The sequence below is a fragment of the Xenopus tropicalis genome, chromosome 4, assembly GCF_000004195.4.
Source record: "Xenopus tropicalis strain Nigerian chromosome 4, UCB_Xtro_10.0, whole genome shotgun sequence".
Taxonomy (NCBI): Eukaryota; Metazoa; Chordata; class Amphibia; order Anura; family Pipidae; genus Xenopus; species Xenopus tropicalis.
This window is the reverse complement of record NC_030680.2, coordinates 1,078,387-1,100,723: the sequence shown is the minus strand read 5'-3', so window position 1 is coordinate 1,100,723 and position 22,337 is coordinate 1,078,387. Positions and strand designations below refer to the sequence as shown.

The following is a 22,337-nucleotide window of genomic DNA, read 5'->3' as shown; positions in this document are numbered from 1 at the left end:
AGCCTCTGAGAGCAGAGGTATTCTCCCCATAGGTATATTAGGAGTTTTATGTGTCAGATCACTCTAGGAGTGAGATGTAGTTAGGGCACAGGTAGAATGGGCAGAAATAGCCCCTCCAGGAGTGGTAGAGGGAGTAGACTCCCCCAGCATTACATCAGCTGGAGTGTAGGGACCCAAGAGTCTAGGTAGGTGGTTAGGCTGCCGCTAGAAGGGGTACTACTCTGAGGGTACTTAGTCGTGAGTACCGGGGATGATTCCTGGAGGTGGTCCGTCTTGGCGTGAGTACCGGGGAGAGCCCTTAGAGAGGGTCTCTTGGCGTGAGTACCGGGGAGAGCCCTTTTGGGACCTTTTTATATATATACAGTAGAACCCCCATTTTACGTTTTTCAAGGGACCATGGAAAAAAGATGTGAAATCAGGGAAATGTGTTAAAGACACATAAATGTAAGCTATTTAAAGGCAATAACTACAGGAACCATTTTCTATTTGCAACTGACACCCCATTGCTGCATGACACTGACACAGAGGTCCCCCTTCTACCCAAAGAGCATTCAGCACTGACACCCCATTTCTACATACAGTAACACTGACACAGAGACACCCCATAACATTGACTTCAAATGTACATCCATAACTCCTAAACCAAAAATCTGTACCATTTTAAAGAAAATCTGCATCTTGTACCTTGTAACTTGTACCTTTAATGAAGGACTGGTGTTTCTGTTGCTCAGTCACAAATTCCCCCGTGTTTGTGCAACTCGCACTATTATGTAAGCTCCTGCGCAGTCAGGCCCGGATTTGTGGAAAGGCCACAAAGGCCCGGGCCTAGGGCGGCAGAAATCTGGGGACGGCATGCCACCCCGCTGCACAAAAATCTTGAAATGTGTGCTCCCATACGGAGCAACGGGGACTTCTCCCCATTGCTCCGTATGCAAGTTGACCCACGGCGCATGTCCGTTTGCACCGCCCCCCCTCCCGTTCGTGCATGCGCACTACCGCTGGTCACGCACGCGCACTCGGGGCGGGGAGGGGGCGTGTGACCAGGGGCGGCCTCTGGGGGGGGGCGGTTTTCAAATCCGGCCCTGTGCGCAGTGCGTGGAGGCGATAGTGGTGGCGCTGACCTTCCCAAGATGGCGACACTTTACTTCCTAAAGTAAGTTTTCTGCTTAAAATGAAGCGATTTGCTAGGGAGAGGCACGTTAAAAACAATGTAAAATGCGGGAAAAGCAAATGTAAATAGGAATGCATACAAACTGGCGGCACAACAAAATGGTGTAAAAGGCGGGAAAACGTTAAACCGTAAATTTGGGGTTCTACTGTATCAGATTGTAAGCTCTACGGGCAGGGACCTCCTTCCTACTGTGTCTCATACCCCATGGCACTTATATATATATATATGTGTATTTATTATATCACTTGCCCTCCCTGTGTGTAATTGTGTATTCTGTAAGACTGTACAGCGCTGCGTACCCTTGTGGCGCTTTATAAAGTTATACATACATACATCACACACCCATGGGGGGCTTATGGAAATGTATTTGAGGTAAAAATAGGGGAGGCGGCCATGGTCGGTCAGTATGTGAGAGAAGTGGGGCAGTGAGGGGCCGGTGGGACGGGGAGAGACACAAGCAGGCGGGACACGGCTGGTACCCAAGCTGCCAATGAGCAGGAGAGACAGCTCGGTACTACAGGGCACAGACTGAGCGGAGGGGTCAGTGTGTAACAATACAAACGATGCCAACGAATCACTCCGCCCAGGTTCCGGCAGGGGCGGGGCTTAATGGAGAGCGCGGTTTTATGAAGCACATGATTACGGCTCAGGGGCGTGGCTTTTAGCAGCGCGCTTCCTGGGGGCGTGGTTACTGTACACCGGCCGGGAGCGCAAGTTGTGTGGGAGGAGCTGGCGAGCGGCATTATGGGTAAGTTAGTGTTTGAGGCGGTGCGGGCGGGAGTGTGCGGGGCCGCGGGGCGCACCCATGTACAGTGCGGGTATGGGCTGAGCCGTAATGTTCTCCCCCCAGGCAGCGGCACAGCGCCTAATGGGGTATATAGTGACACGGGGGGGGGTATATAGTGACACGGGGGGGTATATAGTGACACGGGGGGGTATATAGTGACACGGGGGGGGGGTGCCAGTAGTTCAGTGCCAGTAGTTCAGTGCCAGTCTCTTGGCTCCGCTGCCCCGGCCTCACCCCCATAATTCCCTGCTATTCCCTCACCCCCCCCCCCCCCCCCCCGGCCTTCATTTCCCATGAGCCACACTCAGATGTACGAAGTGTTAGGGGCCAAACAAGCACTGTGATTGGCTGTTGGGTAGCCCCATGTGACTGCCAGGCTGCAGGAGGCCCTGCTTGGGGTCAAACTGTGTCTGGGCTTCCCAAACTTGCCCCCAAGCCTGACCTATAACAGTGGCCCCTGGGGCTACATGTCCCCCCCTGAGCCGCTGGCTGGGCATCACTGGCCTGGGTGTTCCCTGAGCCGCTGGTTGGGCATCACTGGCCTGGGTGTTCCCTGAGCGCTGGCTGGGCATCACTGGCCTGGGTGTTCCCCTGAGTGGCTGGCATCACTGCCTGGGTGCTCCGCTGGCTGGTTGGGCATGAAAACACTGGCCTGGGATGTTACACTGAGCCGCTGGATTGGTGTCAATAACACAGCTGAGCGCTGGGTGTTCCCTGAGCCGCTGGTTGGGCAATTCACTGGCCTGGGTGTTCCTGAGCGCGCTGGTTGGGCATCACTGGCCTGGGTGTTCCCCCTGAGCCGCTGGTTGGGCATCACTGGCCTGGGTGTTCCCTGAGCCGCTGGTGGGCATCACTGGCCTGGGTGTTCCCGAGCCGCTGGGTGGGCATCACTGGCCTGGGTGTTCCCTGAGCCGCTGGTTGGGCATCACTGGCCTGGGTGTTCCCCTGAGCCGCTGGTTGGGCATCACTGGCCTGGGTGTTCCCTGAGCCGCTGGTTGGGCATCACTGGCCTGGGTGTTCCCTGAGCCGCTGGCTGGGCATCACTGGCCTGGGTGTTCCCTGAGCCGCTGGCTGGGCATCACTGGCCTGGGTGTTCCCCTGAGCCGCTGGTTGGGCATCACTGGCCTGGGTGTTCCCTGAGCCGCTGGTTGGGCATCACTGGGCCTGGGTGTTCCCTGAGCCGCTGGTTGGGCATCACTGGCCTGGGTGTTCCCTGAGCCGCTGGTGGGGCATCACTGGCCTGGGTGTTCCCCTGAGCCGCTGGCTGGGCATCACTGGCCCTGGGGTTCCCTGAGCCGCTGGTTGGGCATCACTGGCCTGGGAGTTCCCCCTGAGCCGCTGGCTGGGCATCACTGGCCTGGGTGTTCCCTGAGCCGCTGGCTGGGCATTACTGGCCTGGGTGTTCCCTGAGCCGCTGGCTGGGCATCACTGGCCTGGGTGTTCCCTGAGCGCTGGCTGGGCATCACTGGCCTGGGAGTTCCCTGAGCCGCTGGCTGGGCATCACTGGCCTGGGAGTTTCCCTGAGCCGCTGGTTGGGCATCACTGGCCTGGGTGTTCCCTGAGCCGCTGGTTGGGCATCACTGGCCTGGGTGTTCCCTGAGCTGCTGGCTGGGCATCACTGGCCTGGGAGTTCCCTGAGCCGCTGGCTGGGCATCACTGGCCTGGGAGTTCCCTGAGCGCTGGTTGGGCATCACTGGCCTGGGTGTTCCCTGAGCCGCTGGTTGGGCATCACTGGCCTGGGAGTTCCCCCTGAGCCGCTGGCTGGGGCATCACTGGCCTGGGTGTTCCCTGAGCCGCTGGCTGGGCATCACTGGCCTGGGTGTTCCCTGAGCCGCTGGCTGGGCATTACTGGCCTGGGTGTTCCCTGAGCCGCTGGCTGGGCATTACTGGCCTGGGTGTTCCCTGAGCCGCTGGCTGGGCATCACTGGCCTGGGTGTTCCCTGAGCCGCTGGCTGGGCATCACTGGCCTGGGTTGTTCCCTGAGCCGCTGGCTGGGCATTACTGGCCTGGGTGTTCCCTGAGCCGCTGGCTGGGCATCACTGGCCTGGGTGTTCCCTGAGCCGCTGGCTGGGCATCACTGGCCTGGGTGTTCCCTGAGCCGCTGGCTGGGCATTACTGGCCTGGGTGTTCCCTGAGCCGCTGGCTGGGCATCACTGCCTGGGTGTTCCCTGAGCCGCTGGCTGGGCATCACTGGCCTGGGTGTTCCCTGAGCCGCTGGCTGGGCATTACTGGCCTGGGTGTTCCCTGAGCCGCTGGCTGGGCATCACTGGCCTGGGTGTTCCCTGAGCCGCTGGCTGGGCATCACTGGCCTGGGTGTTCCCTGAGCCGCTGGCTGGGCATACTGGCCTGGGTGTTCCCTGAGCCGCTGGCTGGGCATCACTAGCCTGGGTGTTCCCTGAGCCGCACGGGGGGGGGGGGGGGGGGGGGGGCGGTCCGGTTCTGGTACCGGCGGGAATGGGTCGGGGGAATGGGCTGCCGAGTCTGTGGGGAAACCTCTCTAAACTGGATTTGGTTTTGCCCAGTTGGCCACGTGGCTTTGCACCCAATCAGCTGCGTTTATATGGACCCCCCCGGGCCCCCCCTTTGTGTTTATATGGACCCCCCCTTTGTGTTTATATGGACCCCCCCGGGCCCCCCCTTTGTGTTTATATGGACCCCCCCTTTGTGTTTATATGGACCCCCCCTGGGCCCCCGCTTTGTGTTTATATGGAGCCCCCCCTGGGTCCCCGCTTTGTGTTTATATGGAGCCCCCCCGGGCCCCCGCTTTGTGTTTATATGGAGCCCCCCCGGGCCCCCGCTTTGTGTTTATATGCGGGCCCCCGCTTTGTGTTTATATGGAGCCCCCCTGGGCCCCCACTTTGTGTTTATATGGAGCCCCCCCTGGGTCCCCGCTTTGTGTTTATATGGAGCCCCCCCGGCCCCCGCTTTGTGTTTATATGGAGCCCCCCCGGGCCCCCGCTTTGTGTTTATATGCGGGCCCCCGCTTTGTGTTTATATGGAGGCCCCCGCTTTGTGTTTATATGGAGCCCCCCTGGGCCCCCGCTTTGTGTTTATATGGAGCCCCCCTGGGCCCCCGCTTTGTGTTTATATGGAGCCCCCCGGGGCCCCCGCTTTGTGTTTATATGGAGCCCCCCGGGGCCCCCACTTTGTGTTTATATGGAGCCCCCGCTTTGTGTTTATATGGAGCCCCCCGCTTTGTGTTTATATGGAGCCCCCGCTTTGTGTTTATATGGAGCCCCCCTGGGCCCCCGCTTTGTGTTTATATGGAGCCCCCCTGGGCCCCCGCTTTGTGTTTATATGGAGCCCTGCTGCCTGGTTGCTAGGTTAAATTGGACCCTAGCAACCAGTTTGCTGCTAAAGTTCCAAACTGGGGAGCTGCTGAACATTAAGCTAATTAAATCAAAACATGAAGACCAATTGCAAATTGTCTCAGAATAGCAGTGTCTACATCATACTAAATGTTACCAACCCCTTTAGTATTGCCCCAGAGGGAATGGTGCCAGCAGGTGTGTGGCACATAAATTCAGTGGCAGGGATCCCAGCACCTATGGGTGGGCCTGTAACTGCTTGTATGTGTGGCTAATTGTGATTGGCCAGAGCTTAATAAGAAGACAACCAATGCAAAGGAAACAAACTATGGAGGCTTTTATTAAGGGGGTACATTGTGCCAAGCAGGGGCCCTGGGTGTCTAAAGGAGCACAATCCCCAGGCTGTAGATGAGGAGGGGTAACTGGCAGGGGCAGGAGGGCACGTGATTAAGGGGGAGCCTTTGCCAAGCGTTGGCGACTGTTCTGCCATGGAGCCTTGTGGTATTTTTGATCTTTATGGTCTCCTCTTGCCTGCGCTCATTAGGGCCGAGCCCAGGTTATCGAACAGTCCCATTAGGGAGTCTTTGGCTTTGCTGGAAAAAGACAAAACACAAGTGATTGAATGTACTGGGCAGCGCTATGTCTCGCTCGCCTGCGTGTCTCACTCGCCTGTCTCGCTCGCCTGCGTGTCTCACTCGCCTGTCTCGCTCGCCTGTGCGTATCACTATATACCTCTGTGTCACTGTTACTTCTTGGCTCATAGGTGTGTTAGCCAATGGCACAGAGTCATGGCCGGCGCCACCACCAGCAGGAATGGGGCAGGACAGCAGTTAGACAGCTGGGGGGTCCTGCCTGCACTCACAGGGTTATTGGGGCAACTGTATGTCCCTTACCCTTAGAGCAAGGTTTCTGTATGTTATTGCCCCCTTGTGCCTGGCAGTTGCAATAGTAAATCAGTCTACTTCTAATGCAATCAGTCTCTCTACTGGCCCTTAGTGTTGCCCTAAAGCCCTTTTCATTCCCTGGGGCAGGGATCTGGCTCAGCCAGGCACCCAGACTTGCCCCAAACCATGCCAAAAAGGCTCAGATTTGGCTGAACACAATCCGGGACTGTGACTTGAATCATTTTTACCTTATTGACTGGGTTATGTTGTCAAGAAAGTTTCCCGAGAGTGAGCGCTGCCTTCTGTGCCGTCTCATTCCTTGGCCTTTACTAACTTTTTCTTTCATCGCACTCGTTTTCTCACGGAGTTTAGACAGGAATCCTTTCTGTGAAGAGCCGCGCCTTGCGTTGCTTTGGCGTCGTTTTGTGACGGGGCGCTCTGTAGAAGTGCTCTCGTCTTGCTCCGTGTCTCGCTCGGGCTCTGTCTCTCTATCTCCCTTCTCACTTTGCGAGGAACCGTCTCCATGTTGGAATGCCTGAGAGAGATTTTGTTGCAATGAGTCCAGAGTTTGCTGAAACTGCGAGAGTTGCCCAGTTGCCTCCCTCGCCAGGCTGTTGAGTTCCTCGGGCAGTGAGCTTTGCCCAGAAGATGCCAATTCCTGCTCCTTTTCTGAGAACAGATTGTGCAGCTCCTTGGGGGAAGAGCTTACACTTTCTTGGCCTTGGAATCCAATGAGCGCAAAGTTATTTACATTAAATCCATCACTTTGCGGAAGTCTTGAGAGATCTTCATCCCGTCGCCCATGAAAGGATCCTTTCTCTAGACGCCTTTCTGGTTCCTGAGACACAACATGATTAAATGAAGCCATCGGATCGGGGCGTCTGTAATTCGTCGGCTCTTCTGGCGGGGACACAACATGTTTAAATGAAGCCATCGGATCGGGGTGTCTGTAATTCGTCGGCTCTTCTGGCGGGGACACAACATGTTTAAATGAAGCCATCAGATCGGGGCGTCTGTTATTCGTCGGCTCTTCTGGCGGGGACACAACATGTTTAAATGAAGCCATCAGATCGGGGCGTCTGTAATTCGTCGGCTCTTCTGGCGGGGACACAACATGATTAAATGAAGCCATCAGATCGGGGCGTCTGTTATTCGTCGGCTCTTCTGGCGGGGACACAACATGTTTAAATGAAGCCATCGGATCGGGGTGTCTGTAATTTGTCAGCTCTTCAGGCGGAGCAGGGTTGCTCGGGTGGTTCCTGCTTGGAGACTGCTTTGCAAACCAAGGGAGGTTTTGCTCCGGAGATGGTTCTACATGGGAAGAGACTTGTACGTTGCCCAATAAGGAGTCTCTAATGACATTGAGCTTTGCAATCATGTCTTGTATAAGCAGCAGGGTGTGTGCACATCCTCTATGTGAGGTCTCGGCTTGCAGGGACGCTCTCATCATTCCATAACTGCTATAGGCAGGCGTCACACCTTCTCGTAGAGAGTCGAATCTTGCTTTCATTCCACGGAAGTCCTGTTGCTGTCTCTCTTGCAGGGGGCTGTACCCCGGCGGCTTTGGGAATGCATTGGCAAGGCTACCAGCAAACGGGTTAGTCGCTGTCTTGAGTCCAGACATGGGGTATGGGGGGGCTGGGTTTGGAGACGCGTGTCCAAGTTGGGGCTTCTCATTAGAAAGTGGGGCGTAGCCTGGCAGCTTGTTGAAAATATTTTTCTTTGGTTGTGTCCCTGCAAGAAAATATAGGGGATAGTAGGTTCATGGAGATACCTGGGGGTCCGATATATACGGTAGAACTGAGACCTGTAGAGCAGAACTTCCCCACCCTTTCTAATGGGGCCTCGCCTACTCATCAGAACCAACTGAGAATGGAGCTTATTGGCCCAAAGGTCCAGTCTCAAGTGGGGGTTGTGCTTGACTGTCCTGCCACTAGGACACGTGGCACGATATCACTCCAACTTGCAGCACAGCTGTAAAGTGTGCCTGAGTCTGAGCTTTCAGCCAGCGCTACACATTAGAACTGCTTTCAGCTAACCTATTGTTTCTCCTACTCCCATGTAACTGGAGGAGTCCCAAGCCGGACTTGGATTTCTTACTATTGAGTGCTATTCTGATACCTACTGGGAGCTGCTATCTTGCTCCCTTCCCATTGTTCTGCTGATCGGCTGCTGGGGGTGAGGGGGGGATATCACTCCAACTTGCAGCGCAGCAGTAAAGTGTGCCTGAGTCTGAGCTTTCAGCCAGCGCTACACATTAGAACTGCTTTCAGCTAACCTATTGTTTCTCCTACTCCCATGTAACTGGAGGAGTCCCAAGCCGGACTTGGATTTCTTACTATTGAGTGCTATTCTGATACCTACTGGGAGCTGCTATCTTGCTCCCTTCCCATTGTTCTGCTGATCGGCTGCTGGGGGTGAGGGGGGGATATCACTCCAACTTGCAGCGCAGCAGTAAAGTGTGCCTGAGTCTGAGCTTTCAGCCAGCGCTACACATTAGAACTGCTTTCAGCTAACCTATTGTTTCTCCTACTCCCATGTAACTGGAGGAGTCCCAAGCCGGACTTGGATTTCTTACTATTGAGTGCTATTCTGATACCTACTGGGAGCTGCTATCTTGCTCCCTTCCCATTGTTCTGCTGATCGGCTGCTGGGGGTGAGGGGGGGGGGATATCACTCCAACTTGCAGCGCAGCAGTAAAGTGAGACTGAAGTTTATCAGAGCACAGGTCACATGGCTGTGGCACCCTGGGAAATGAAGAATATGGCTAGCCCCATGGGAAAAACAGATTACAATGCAGGATTGTGGGGGGGAAGCTCTATTAACTGATGGGTTTGTAACAAACCGGTTTCCCCTGACAGTGTTATTAAAGGAATACATAAACCTTTTGTTACATCTACTATAACATTGTCTTTACAAGCTATTTATAATTTTCCCATAAGTATCTGCCTGTCGCATTTACATTCCTATCTGATCCCCCCCCCCCCCCCCCGTGTTCCTCTATGAGGGGACGGCCATATTTATGCAGCAGTTGTATCTGCCAAAAACCATCAACATTGGCTTGGCCGCATTTACCCAATAACTAACTCTCAAATACACAAGTTATTTACTTCAGGGTGTAAGAATGTCCCAGAACCCCTCAGTGACTGCTAATATCCTTATCATTTACAGTAGGGGGTACATTATCCCATATAATACATGAGTGATACTCAGAGTTCCCTGTATAACTCAGCCTGCAGCCTTGTGCCTTTATATGGGCACAGAACCCCTCAGTGACTGCTAATATCCTTATCATTTACAGTAGGGGGTACATTATCCCTTATAATACATGAGTGATACTCAGAGTTCCCTGTATAACTCAGCCTGCAGCCTTGTGCCTTTATATGGGGGGCACAGAACCCCTCAGTGACTGCTAATATCCTTATCATTTACAGTAGGGGGTACATTATCCCTTATAATACATGAGTGATACTCAGAGTTCCCTGTATAACTCAGCCTGCAGCCTTGTGCCTTTATATGGGGGGCACAGAACCCCTCAGTGACTGCTAATATCCTTATCATTTACAGTAGGGGGTACAATATCCCTTATAATACATGAGTGATACTCAGAGTTCCCTGTATAACTCAGCCTGCAGCCTTGTGCCTTTATATGGGGGGCACAGAACCCCTCAGTGACTGCTAATATCCTTATCATTTACAGTAGGGGGTACATTATCCCTTATAATACATGAGTGATACTCAGAGTTCCCTGTATAACTCAGCCTGCAGCCTTGTGCCTTTATATGGGCACAGAACCCCTCAGTGACTGCTAATATCCTTATCATTTACAGTAGGGGGTACATTATCCCTTATAATACATGAGTGATACTCAGAGTTCCCTGTATAACTCAGCCTGCAGCCTTGTGCCTTTATATGGGGGGCACAGAACCCCTCAGTGACTGCTAATATCCTTATCATTTACAGTAGGGGGTACATTATCCCTTATAATACATGAGTGATACTCAGAGTTCCCTGTATAACTCAGCCTGCAGCCTTGTGCCTTTATATGGGGGGCACAGAACCCCTCAGTGACTGCTAATATCCTTATCATTTACAGTAGGGGGTACATTATCCCTAATAATACATGAGTGATACTCAGAGTTCCCTGTATAACTAGCCAGGGGTTTGGGACAGACTCACCTTGGACTTGATTCTTCTGGGCAAAGTTGAACCCCGAGATGAACGATGCTGAGGCACAGAGGGCGGATGAGAGCAGCACGAGGCAGAGACTGATCCCCATGTTCCGCTGCTTGTGATTGGGCACAAGATACAAAGCAATTGATTAGGACTCATTATACTGGGTTTGGTTCCACTTTACTTTCTGCTGTGGCTCCCAGGGTGAGTGTGAGGCTGAGTGGGACCCAGGGTGAGTGTGAGGCTGAGTGGGACCCAGGGTGAGTGTGAGGCTGAGTGGGACCCAGGGTGAGTGTGAGGCTGAGTGGGACCCAGGGTGAGTGTGAGGCTGAGTGGGACCCAGGGTGAGTGTGAGGCTGAGTGGGACCCAGGGTGAGTGTGAGGCTGAGTGGGACCCAGGGTGAGTGTGAGGCTGAGTGGGACCCAGGGTGAGTGTGAGGCTGAGTGGGACCCAGGGTGAGTGTGAGGCTGAGTGGGACCCAGGGTGAGTGTGAGGCTGAGTGGGACCCAGGGTGAGTGTGAGGCTGAGTGGGACCCAGGGTGAGTGTGATGCTGAGTGGGACCCAGGGTGAGTGTGATGCTGAGTGGGACCCAGGGTGAGTGTAAGGCTGAGTGGGACCCAGTGTAAGGGTGAGTGGGACCTGGGCAGGCAGCATTGAGTAGTAGCCCTAGTGCCATTTGTGTGGCCCCAGGGGTAACCAGTTGCCGTGCCGCTAAGCCAGGTACCCCTGAGTGGATACTCACCAGTGTGTCTGTAGCGCAGAGTTGCACCGGGGAATACGTGGCACTGGGCTTTTATGGGTTGGATTTACTTCTCCATTAGCCCAAAGCACTTTGTTTATCGGGGTGGGAGTGTCGGCCGGGACTGGCTATTGTGCCGACGGGGGGGCAGGTGTTTTGCCACAGCTGAAGGTCAGGCACAATGATAGCTCTGGGGTATTACCCCACACTGTGTTATATAAGGATAATGATATCCCTGTATAAACAATGAGGGAAATGTCAGGGCTCCATTATGGCTGTGATGGGCTGGGTGTGTGACCAACTGCACAGAGGCGCCGAGTAATCACTGGGTTCAGTTCAAGGAGTAGGGTTGGGCAGTATTTGGCTTTGGGACGCAGATCCGTTGGGCAGTCAGGGCTCAAGGGCCAAAGAAGTGGGGGGCCCAGTCAGGGGGGTTCCTAGCAAATAGTAATTGTTACTCAGCATTGGGCTTGTGCTTCTCTGCACTTGGGCCTCTCTGGTGCTGTGCCAAGGCAGATACCCAGTAAGGGACCCACATACACAGGGCTTTACGGTATGAGACCCACATACACAGGGCTTTACGGTATGAGACCCACATACACAGGTTCCCTAAAAGCCCAATTTCAAGGTGGTGTTGGCATCTGGGGGTTCTTGTTGGGACCGGGTCCAAACCATGTGTCCATTAAACAAACGTCTGTCTCCTTGTAGAGAACCACAAAGATGACTGTCGCCCCAGTCTCCCGGGAGGTTCTGGTACCATGGACCGAAACCCTTCGCCCCCATCCAGCGACGATGAATCTGCACCCGAGGGTGATTCTATAGGTGACACCATATACAGCAAGCACTGGTTCTTCAGTACTCTGACCCGGCTGATTGAGGTGTGTAGCTCTATGTACATATACCTGCCATTGAGCTCTATGGGGGGCATGTATTTCTTGGCTTTGGAACAGTGGCCAGTACCGGGGCTCCTGTGGCTACAGAAACAGGGATACTGGGGGGGGCTATTGGGGCAGATCTGCCAGGAGATACAGTGAGGGAGGCCCAATACCTTGGCTATAAGAAGTGCCCTAAGTGCTGAGTGGTCTTGGCAATGTTGCCAATAAATGCATTGTGGCATGGAAGCCATCTGTGCCTACTCGTGGCCCCTGTGGCAAAGGGAAGGCATTAATGAACCAATCCATGCCTTGCCCACTCGTACAGCGGGGCACTCGGCTCAGGTTGGCAGGATTATGTGGGTCAAATATTTTATTCCCCCCCAAAGTGCACAAATAACAAAGGCAAGTGGGGCCTGTGGGCATCAGCTATGGCCTCTCCAATCTCCCATTCCGTCTGTTCTGGGCATGTGTGTGACTGCAACTCTTGCCCGTGGCCATACGCTGGCACCCGTGGCCGTACCCTGGCTTGTGTAGTTTTTGCCGGTCCTTATTTGCCCCATCTCCTTATTAATGACCGTGTCTGTGTGCTGTGCCCATACAGGCAGTTTCGGAGGATAAATCACAAGAGGGGCAAGAGGATGAGGCACCGGGGGATCTGGATGAGGAGCTGGAGGATGAGATCTGTAAAGTGTGGGACATGTCTATGAATGAGGTAACGTGGCTTATTCCTCTATTTACCCCCCCCCCCCCCCCCCCGGGATTATACACTGGGATTATACAGAGGCGGGACATTTATATACCCAGTAATTACACAGAGGAGCTGCCAATCTGCCATTCAACAATCATTCCTTTCATTGGCACCTACTGTAAAGGTCAGTCCCATGGGCACCTCCTAATGCCCTTATACAGGCTCATTAACCCTCTCCTCCCCATGGCATCCTTCCCTATATCTACAATAAAGTCTGTCATGGTCCCCATACTCCTTCAGTGTAATCCCCATATCCTATACACACAGTAACTGTATAATATATAGGTGTAACCCCCATATCCTATACACACAGTAACTGTATAATATATAGGCACAGTGTAACCCCCATATCCTATACACACAGTAACTGTATAATATATAGGCACAGTGTAACCCCCATATCCTATACACACAGTAACTGTATAATATATAGGCACAGTGTAACCCCCATATCCTATACACACAGTAACTGTATAATATATAGGTGTAACCCCCATATCCTATACACACAGTAACTGTATAATATATAGGCACAGTGTAACCCCCATATCCTATACACACAGTAACTGTATAATATATAGGCACGGTGTAACCCCCATATCCTATACACACAGTAACTGTATAATATATAGGCACAGTGTAACCCCCATATCCTATACACACAGTAACTGTATAATATATAGGTGTAACCCCCATATCCTATACACACAGTAACTGTATAATATATAGGCACAGTGTAACCCCCATATCCTATACACTTATATATAGGAATATTTAGCAAGCAGTTATCCGAAGCCATTTTGTAGTTAATGAATAACTGGATTTATTGGATAATTTGTGCAAAAGAAAACTGATCTGAGTTAATGTTGGGTTATTGGGTTCCAGGAGGTGGCGCTGTTCCTGCAGGGGTTTAATGCACCAGAGATTTTATTGGGAGTCATCGCTAAGTCTAAATGCAGCCGCCTGACTGTAAGTAACAACTTGGTGCTAAAGTTGATTTTAAAGTCAATTGATGTCTTTGTCTTGTTTGTTCTCTGGTTCCCAGGGTGGCAGCACCTAGCAACCTGGCAGTTGTGACAGAAGTGGATAGCAGAGGGGCTGGTGTGGAATAGAATTCATATGTAGCCCCTGGGCCGGTCTGAGAGTTATTGGGGTCACCGATAGTAGGAGCCAGGAGGAACTTCACCCAAAAGTTGCAAGAGCGGTAGAATGAAGATGTAAATGATGGAGCAGAAGGGCCCGGCGGTGCCGCTCTGTGCTGTAGGGGCCCGGCGGTGCCGCTCTGTGCTGTAGGGGCCCGGCGGTGCCGCTCTGTGCTGTAGGGGCCCGGCGGTGCCGCTCTGTGCTGTAGGGGCCCGGCGGTGCCCCTCTGTGCTGTAGGGGCCCGGCGGTGCCGCTCTGTGCTGTGGGGGCCCGGCGGTGCCGCTCTGTGCTGTGGGGGCCCGGCGGTGCCGCTCTGTGCTGTGGGGGCCCGGCGGTGCCGCTCTGTGCTGTGGGGGCCCGGCGGTGCCGCTCTGTGCTGTGGGGGCCCGGCGGTGCCGCTCTGTGCTGAAGGGGCCCGGCGGTGCTGCTCTGTGCTGTAGGGGCCCGGCGGTGCCGCTGTGGGGGCCCGGCGGTGCCGCTCTGTGCTGTAGGGGCCCGGCGGTGCCGCTCTGTGCTGTAGGGGCCCAGCGGTGCCGCTCTGTGCTGTAGGGGCCCGGCGGTGCCGCTCTGTGCTGTGGGGGCCCGGCGGTGCCGCTCTGTGCTGTGGGGGCCCGGCGGTGCCGCTCTGTGCTGTGGGGGCCCGGCGGTGCCGCTCTGTGCTGTGGGGGCCCGGCGGTGCCGCTCTGTGCTGTGGGGGCCCGGCGGTGCCGCTCTGTGCTGAAGGGGCCCGGCGGTGCTGCTCTGTGCTGTAGGGGCCCGGCGGTGCCGCTGTGGGGGCCCGGCGGTGCCGCTCTGTGCTGTAGGGGCCCGGCGGTGCCGCTCTGTGCTGTAGGGGCCCGGCGGTGCCGCTCTGTGCTGTGGGGGCCCGGCGGTGCCGCTCTGTGCTGAAGGGGCCCGGCGGTGCTGCTCTGTGCTGTAGGGGCCCGGCGGTGCCGCTGTGGGGGCCCGGCGGTGCCGCTCTGTGCTGTAGGGGCCCGGCGGTGCCGCTCTGTGCTGTGGGGGCCCGGCGGTGCCGCTCTGTGCTGTGGGGGCCCGGCGGTGCCGCTCTGTGCTGTGGGGGCCCGGCGGTGCCGCTCTGTGCTGTAGGGGCCTCCTATAGCTTGCCAGTCCTCATGGGACTACCAAATCACAGCCGTTACTGGGCACCCCCTGGAACATTTTTAATTCTTGTGTTGCTCCCCAACTGTTTGTATATTTGAATGTGGCTCACAGGAGGGGACCCCCAGTGTAGATGTAGGTGGGTCTGGCTGTGGGGTTTAGGGCTGGAGGGGTGGGAGGGTCAGCCAATTGCAGGAGAAGGTGAGAATCTTGCAGGTCAGTGACCCGCTGGTTGGAAGGTTGAAGTCACCCCAATAGCGGAATTGTGGGGAGATCCGAAGAGATTTTATGTGCATGTTCCGGAGAAGTCCACAGGAACTGGAGATGTGAGGTCCCACGTGGTGCTGATCCAACTCTGTACTGCTGTGCCCCAAAGCCTCATTTGTATGTGCCTGTCAGTCTGGTTCTGATCCGCTCTGTCCCACTCTCCCCCCTGTAGGAAATGTGTGTGGGGATCCTGGGGAACATGAGTTGCTTCCTGGAGCCGTGTATGGCCATCAGCACCCACCAGAGCCTGGGGTAAGTGTTTGGCTTTCTGCCTTCCCACGGGGGGACATGGGGGTAGGAGCACCCACCAGAGCCTGGGGTAAGTGTCTGGCTTTCTGCCTTCCCACGGGGGGACATGGGGGTAGGAGCACCCACCAGAGCCTGGGGTAAGTGTCTGGCTTTCTGCCTTCCCACGGGGGGACATGGGGGTAGGAGCACCCACCAGAGCCTGGGGTAAGTGTCTGGCTTTCTGCCCTCCCACGGGGGAACATGGGGGTAGGAGCACCCACCAGAGCCTGGGGTAAGTGTCTGGCTTTCTACCCTCCCACGGGGGGACATGGGGGTAGGAGCACCCACCAGAGCCTGGGGTAAGTGTCTGGCTTTCTACCCTCCCACGGGGGGACATGGGGGTAGGAGCACCCACCAGAGCCTGGGGTAAGTGTCTGGCTTTCTACCCTCCCACGGGGGAACATGGGGGTAGGAGCACCCACCAGAGCCTGGGGTAAGTGTCTGGCTTTCTACCCTCCCACGGGGGACATGGGGGTAGGAGCACCCACCAGAGCCTGGGGTAAGTGTCTGGCTTTCTGCCTTCCCACGGGGGGACATGGGGGTAGGAGCACCCACCAGAGCCTGGGGTAAGTGCCTGGCTTTCTGCCCTCCCACGGGGGGCATGGGGGTAGGAGCACCCACCAGAGCCTGGGGTAAGTGTCTGGCTTTCTACCCTCCCACGGGGGAACATGGGGGTAGAAGCACCCACCAGAGCCTGGGGTAAGTGTCTGGCTTTCTGCCTTCCCACGGGGGGACATGGGTGTAGGAGCACCCACCAGAGCCTGGGGTAAGTGTCTGGCTTTCTGCCTTCCCACGGGGGGACATGGGTGTAGGAGCACCCACCAGAGCCTGGGGTAAGTGTCTGGCTTTCTACCCTCCCACGGGGGGACACGGGGGTAGGAGCACCCACCAGAGCCTGGGGTAAGTGTCTGGCTTTCTACCCTTCCACGGGGGAACATGGGGGTAGAAGCACCCACCAGAGCCTGGGGTAAGTGTCTGGCTTTCTGCCCTCCCACGGGGGAACATGGGGGTAGAAGCACCCACCAGAGCCTGGGGTAAGTGTCTGGCTTTTTCTACCCTCCCACGGGGGGACACGGGGGTAGGAGCACCCACCAGAGCCCTGGGGTAAGTGTCTGGGTTTCTGCCCTCCCACAGGGGGACATGGGGGTAGGAGCACCCACCAGAGCCCTGGGGTAAGTGTCTGGGTTTCTGCCCTCCCGTGGGAGGAGGGGGCCCATGGGTGCTGTGATGTCACCGTTCTGCTGAACTTTTCTTCTGTTTATTGCAGTGAGGTGCTGCTTCTCCTGCTCTCAGACGCAGACCCCCCCACCTTACTGGAGACCAGCAGGTACTGTTCTATGGAGAGAATATATAATTGCCCCCTCAGTCCCTGCATGTGATACAATATATTCCTGCCCCCCCCCCCCCCCCGCAGGTTGTTCCTGACGTGTTTATCGCAGGCGGATGTGGCAGGAACGTGGGTTGAGAGGTTCCGGAAGGATCCATCTGTCAGGGAGAACCTGTGCTTTATTATGAGCAGTTCCACCAATGGTAGGTGCCGCACCTCCCCATAGGGCAGTGCCATGTTGTTCCTGGGCGAGTGATTTGATTGGCCCAGTAATTCCCCCTTTCTGTGTTGCCAGTGGATCTGTTGGTGAAGGTCGGGGAGCTTCTGGACAGACTGTTCGACATGGACGAAGACTTGATGTTGGCATGGATACGCAGCGACTGTGCCCCCCGGGAAACCTCAGCGGTTACGGAGAATGAGGACAGAGCGGCGCCATTGGAGATGGTTTCCTGCCTGCTGGAGGCCGCAAAGCAGCTCCGGTGAGTTGGCAACCCCCTGCCTGCCCTCCCCTGGCAACCCCCCTGCCTACCTGCCGTACCCAGCAACCCCCTGCCATGTGCCCCCCCCATTCATTACATAGAACCCAGAGCCACATGACCTGATACCTTTAGTGCCGGCAACATCAGTTCTGCATCATGCAGGCAAAGGGATAATGCTTGCAATGTGAGCGTTTGGGGGCCAAGTGCAGTGCCCAGCAGAGGCACCCGCAGAGGGCATCTCGTCTCCTAACAGCCAGGCTGGGGGTCAGTTTGCTCACTGCTCCCCGTATTTACTTTCCCTTTCTGTCTCCCTGCAGATCCGAGAGCCCCGAAGGGCTGGAAATTTATATGCACGTCCTGCAGCTCCTCACAACCGCCGATACTGGCATCCAGGCCATTGGTAGGTACCCAGATCTCTGCCATTCCTCTGCCCGCTGTGCCATTACCTTCCTCTCCCATATACATCCCATCCTCTGCCAGCTGTGCCATTACCTTCCTCTCCCATATACATCCCATCCTCTGCCAGCTGTGCCATTACCTTCCTCTCCCATATACATCCCATCCTCTGCCAGCTGTGCCATTACCTTCCTCTCCCATATACATCCCATCCTCTGCCAGCTGTGCCATTACCTTCCTCTCCCGAACATCTCACCCTCTGGCGCCTGTGCCATTCCCGTATTCATCTCGCCCTCTGGCGTCTGTGCCATTCCCATGTACATCTCACCTTCTGGCGCCTGTGCCATTCCCATGTACATCTCACCCTCTGGCGCCTGTGCCATTCCCATGTACATCTCACCCTCTGGCGCCTGTGCCACTCCCGTATACATCTCGCCCTCTGGCGTCTGTGCCATTCCCATGTACATCTCACCCTCTGGCGCCTGTGCCATTCCCATGTACATCTCGCCCTCTGGCGTCTGTGCCACTCCCGTATACATCTCGCCCTCTGGCGCCTGTGCCACTCCCGTATACATCTCGCCCTCTGGCGTCTGTGCCACTCCCGTATACATCTCGCCCTCTGGCGCCTGTGCCACTCCCGTATACATCTCGCCCTCTGGCGCCTGTGCCACTCCCATATACATCTCGCCCTCTGGCGTCTGTGCCACTCCCGTATACATCTCGCCCTCTGGCGCCTGTGCCACTCCCGTATACATCTCGCCCTCTGGCGTCTGTGCCACTCCCGTATACATCTCGCCCTCTGGCGCCTGTGCCACTCCCGTATACATCTCGCCCTCTGGCGCCTGTGCCACTCCCGTATACATCTCGCCCTCTGGCGCCTGTGCCACTCCCGTATACATCTCGCCCTCTGGCGCCTGTGCCACTCCCGTATACATCTCGCCCTCTGGCGTCTGTGCCACTCCCGTATACATCTCGCCCTCTGGCGCCTGTGCCACTCTCGTATACATCTCGCCCTCTGGCGCCTGTGCCACTCCCATATACATCTCGCCCTATGGTGCCTGTGCCATTGCAGTGTCGCCATCTCTTGTGCAGAAGTCACACTTTCTGTATTTTCCTTTCAGTCCAATCGCCGGATGGTGGAGAACAGACGTGGGACTTCCTGTTGGACCTGACCTGCAATGACCTGTGCCAGCCCAACGACCCCCCACTTATTGTGCAGGAGCAGAAGGGCATTCTGTCCTCTGTGCTGGCAGTTATGTCGGCCATGTTTGTGTGGCGGGCAGAGCAGGGGCACAAAGTGGAGAAGAGTGAGTATCACAGTTATTCCCTACAGTACGGGGCAGATGGTGGCGCTGTTCAGTTAAGTCCTATGGGACACCCTGAGAGGTGGTGCTGCAGTGTGTAAACCCTCGACTCTGAGAAATGTCTGAGCCAATGAGCTGCATTGGTTCTGCCCCAATCCCAGTATTTTCCTGGCGAGTGATTGGAGCTTCTGGAACCTGGGCGCCACATTATCAGATAGCCACTAGGGGGCACTGTGAGCTTAGGCCCAGTATTCAGCATTCTCTAAAGGTGGCCATACACGGACCGATTTTTTACTTACAAACGACCGATTCCCGAACAATCCGATGCTATCGTTAAGTTATCGTATAGTTGGTGGTGTACGAACGATCGTCGGCCCACTAAACGAGCCGACATTATCGTCCCCAAAATCGATCGGCCAGGTTTAAAAATTTTGGTCGTTTAACGATAAAATCTGCCAGTTGGTGTGAGTGTCAGACATTTGTCTTTCAACGATTGTTCTCTGCGCATATCACGATTGCCAGCAGTGGAAGTCAACGACATTCGATCGTACGTAGATGTACGATCGTACGTATTTTACGATAATGATGCGACGAAATCTTTCCCGAATTATCGTTGCCCGTGGATGGCATATCGTATGGGAACTCGATCGCCATACGATCGTTTGTCGATATAATCGTTCATCGCACAACGAGCGAAATCGCCTCGTGTATGGCCACCTTAACAGCAGCTTTAGTGGGAAGTTACCATTCTATGTACTGGGGTTATGGGTGTTGGGGTGTCAGGGTGACGGTACCAAGGCTTACTTGCCCCTTTGCACCACGCAGGGCTCCTGTTCTCCCCCCCCCCCTACAGTGTGTTTCTGGGGGGCAGGAGGGTCACTCCTGGTCCTTAAATTGCACTTGTATTTCTGTCAGGTTTGCCCCTAATCAGCAGCCTGGCCCAAGTTCTGGAGAACCTGGAGGAGTGCCGGAAGAAGTGCCCGGAGAGTGACGCCCGCGAGGGCCCAGACGCTCGGCAGGACAATTCCCATTTACAGATCCTGAAGGACGTGAGCTGCGAGTTCCTCTCCAACATCCTATCAGAGCTCAGCAAGGTACAAACATGGCCTCTGCTTCTTCCTCATTGGTTCCTATGGCTCTGGTGTACAGAGGGCCTATCATTTGGGTCTTTATCCCAGGTTCTGCCTGGGTCTCGGTCCAACTGTAGCAAAACTCCCTGTCTCTTCTCTCCAGGACAGCGTGTTGCAGGGCATCAGCCTGGGGCATATTACTGAGCGGCGCTGCCAGTGTGCCCTCCGGAACCTTCTGCCCCTCTACAGCACCTCCGTGAGTACTGCTGTGCCAGCCTTTGTGCCCTATGTAATATAATCTCAGGGGGTGAGTGTGTGTGCCCTCGCTCAGGGGGTGAGTGTGAGTGTGTGCCCCCCCCTCAGGGGGTGAGTGTGAGTGTGTGCCCTCGCTCAGGGGGTGAGTGTGAGAGTGCTCTCTCAGTGAGTGTGTGCCCCCCCCCCTTCCCTCGGGGTGAGTGTGAGAGTGCTCTCAGTGAGTGTGTGTGCCCCCCCTTCCCTCGGGGTGAGTGTGAGAGTGCTCTCTCAGTGAGTGTGTGTGCCCCCCCCCCCTTCCCTCGGGGTGAGTGTGAGAGTGCTCTCTCAGTGAGTGTGTGTGCCCCCCCCCCTTCCCTCGGGGTGAGTGTGAGAGTGCTCTCTCAGTGAGTGTGTGCCCCCCCCCTTCCATCAGTGGGTGAGTGTGAGAGTGCTCTCTCAGTGAGTGTGTGTGCCCCCCCCTTCCATCAGTGGGTGAGTGTGAGAGTGCTCTCTCAGTGAGTGTGTGCCCCCCCCCCCCTTCCATCAGTGGGTGAGTGTGAGAGTGCTCTCTCAGTGAGTGTGTGTGCCCCCCCCCCTTCCATCAGTGGGTGAGTGTGAGAGTGCTCCCTCAGTGAGTGTGTGTGCCCCCCCCTTCCATCAGTGGGTGAGTGTGAGAGTGCTCCCTCAGTGAGTGTGTGTGCCCCCCCCTTCCATCAGGGGGTGAGTGTGAGAGTGCTCCCTCAGTGAGTGTGTGTGCCCCCCCCTTCCATCAGTGGGTGAGTGTGAGAGTGCTCCCTCAGTGAGTGTGTGTGCCCCCCCCTTCCATCAGTGGGTGAGTGTGAGAGTGCTCCCTCAGTGAGTGTGTGTGCCTCCCCCTCAGGTGGTGTGTGAGAGAGAGAGGGTGTGCTTCCCCCCTCAGGGGGTGAGAGTGCTCCCTCAGTGAGAGAGCGAGTGTGCCCTTAGAGAGCGTGAGTGCTATATACACAGATAGTGCAGAGTGCCCATTCTGCCCCTGTGTTCCCTTGTAGGTGGGCACTTTCCTGGCTGCCGTGGGTGAAGCTGACCGGAGCTTGGCTGATAAGCTGCGCAGAGAGACCCCCGTCCGGGCAGAACAGACGTGAGGACAAGAGACACTTCCTCGGGGGTAGATTTTCCTGCTGTGCCGCCCCCTGGGTAACAGAACTTTATACCCCTCCACTCGTTCTTGTGCCCCAGCCAGTGGCACAAAGGGTTAAATGCAAAGCGCTCAGGCCGGGGTATTAGAGGTCTCTCTGGGCCTGTGTGACCGGATCTGTAGAACCAGACTGTTCCCCTTCTCCCACCACCCCCTGCTGCAATAGGGGGGCACTGTGACAGCCATTCTGTGCGTTTCCATTGGCTGTGTGTGTTCCTGGGTATGGGGGATTATGGGATACGGAGAGGAGGGGACTGGCACACGTATGGTTAATAGGATGAGGCTGCTCATTGGTCGGGAAGAACCGACTTTTTATTCCCTTGTTGCCAGAAATGTGAGAGAATAAATTAGATTTTCTATTTTATCCCTAAATCCTCGTGTGGCTCCTGCCTGCTGCCACTAGGGGGCAATCATACCCGGGTAACTACCCTCCAACCCCCCACCTGTGTGTGGGACTCCTAAATGCCTGACACGGTGTTGGGGGGGGGGGGAAGGGAATATCTGCCCCGTCAGGTGATGGGGCATTGGGGTGCATTCCAGAACTTGTCCCATTGGGTTGGTTCTGTAGGCAGTGGTGGGCCAAGGGGTACTGGTTCCCAAGGAAGGGTGCTTGTGCCCATTCAATACAGAGGGAGGGGGTTTTGCAATAAATGATTTTCCCAGTTGGACCTGCCCCCCCAGGGCACATGTTTTGCTGCCCGCTTGCGCTGGCATGACTGGGGCAGATTTGGGCGGTGCCACAGCAGCAGATATAATGACCCCGTGCCACCTGGGCTGAACTAATAACAGCGGGAAGGTGGGGGGGCATGGGCTCAGGGACTGAGAATGGGGGCACGTGCCAGCCAACCGGATCTCAGAGATTAGTGGCGC

The 22,337-nt window shown here is 55.7% G+C and overlaps 1 protein-coding gene across 2 annotated transcripts; it reads left to right on the top strand.

The window, feature by feature from the left end:
• Window positions 1–1,839: 1,839 nt before the first annotated feature.
• Window positions 1,840–21,839, top strand: saal1 (serum amyloid A like 1). 2 transcript variants are annotated; one of them, NM_213696.2, is given in 13 exon segments: window positions 1,840–1,919; window positions 11,773–11,942; window positions 12,541–12,651; window positions 13,573–13,656; window positions 15,368–15,447; window positions 16,751–16,810; window positions 16,898–17,013; window positions 17,106–17,289; window positions 17,607–17,689; window positions 18,807–18,992; window positions 19,905–20,083; window positions 20,223–20,315; window positions 21,322–21,839. In NM_213696.2, coding segments are annotated over 13 exon segments (1,443 nt in total). In that variant the 5' UTR covers window positions 1,840–1,915; the 3' UTR covers window positions 21,415–21,839.
• The last annotated feature ends 498 nt before the right edge of the window (window positions 21,840–22,337 follow it).

Excerpts from the sequence above, each read along its gene's own strand:
- saal1 (XM_031899975.1), top strand. Across the intron at positions 17,014-17,105 it reads TATGAGCAGTTCCACCAATG|TGGATCTGTTGGTGAAGGTC; the intron begins GTAGGTGCCGCA and ends CTGTGTTGCCAG. Across the intron at positions 20,316-21,321 it reads TGCCCCTCTACAGCACCTCC|GTGGGCACTTTCCTGGCTGC; the intron begins GTGAGTACTGCT and ends GTTCCCTTGTAG.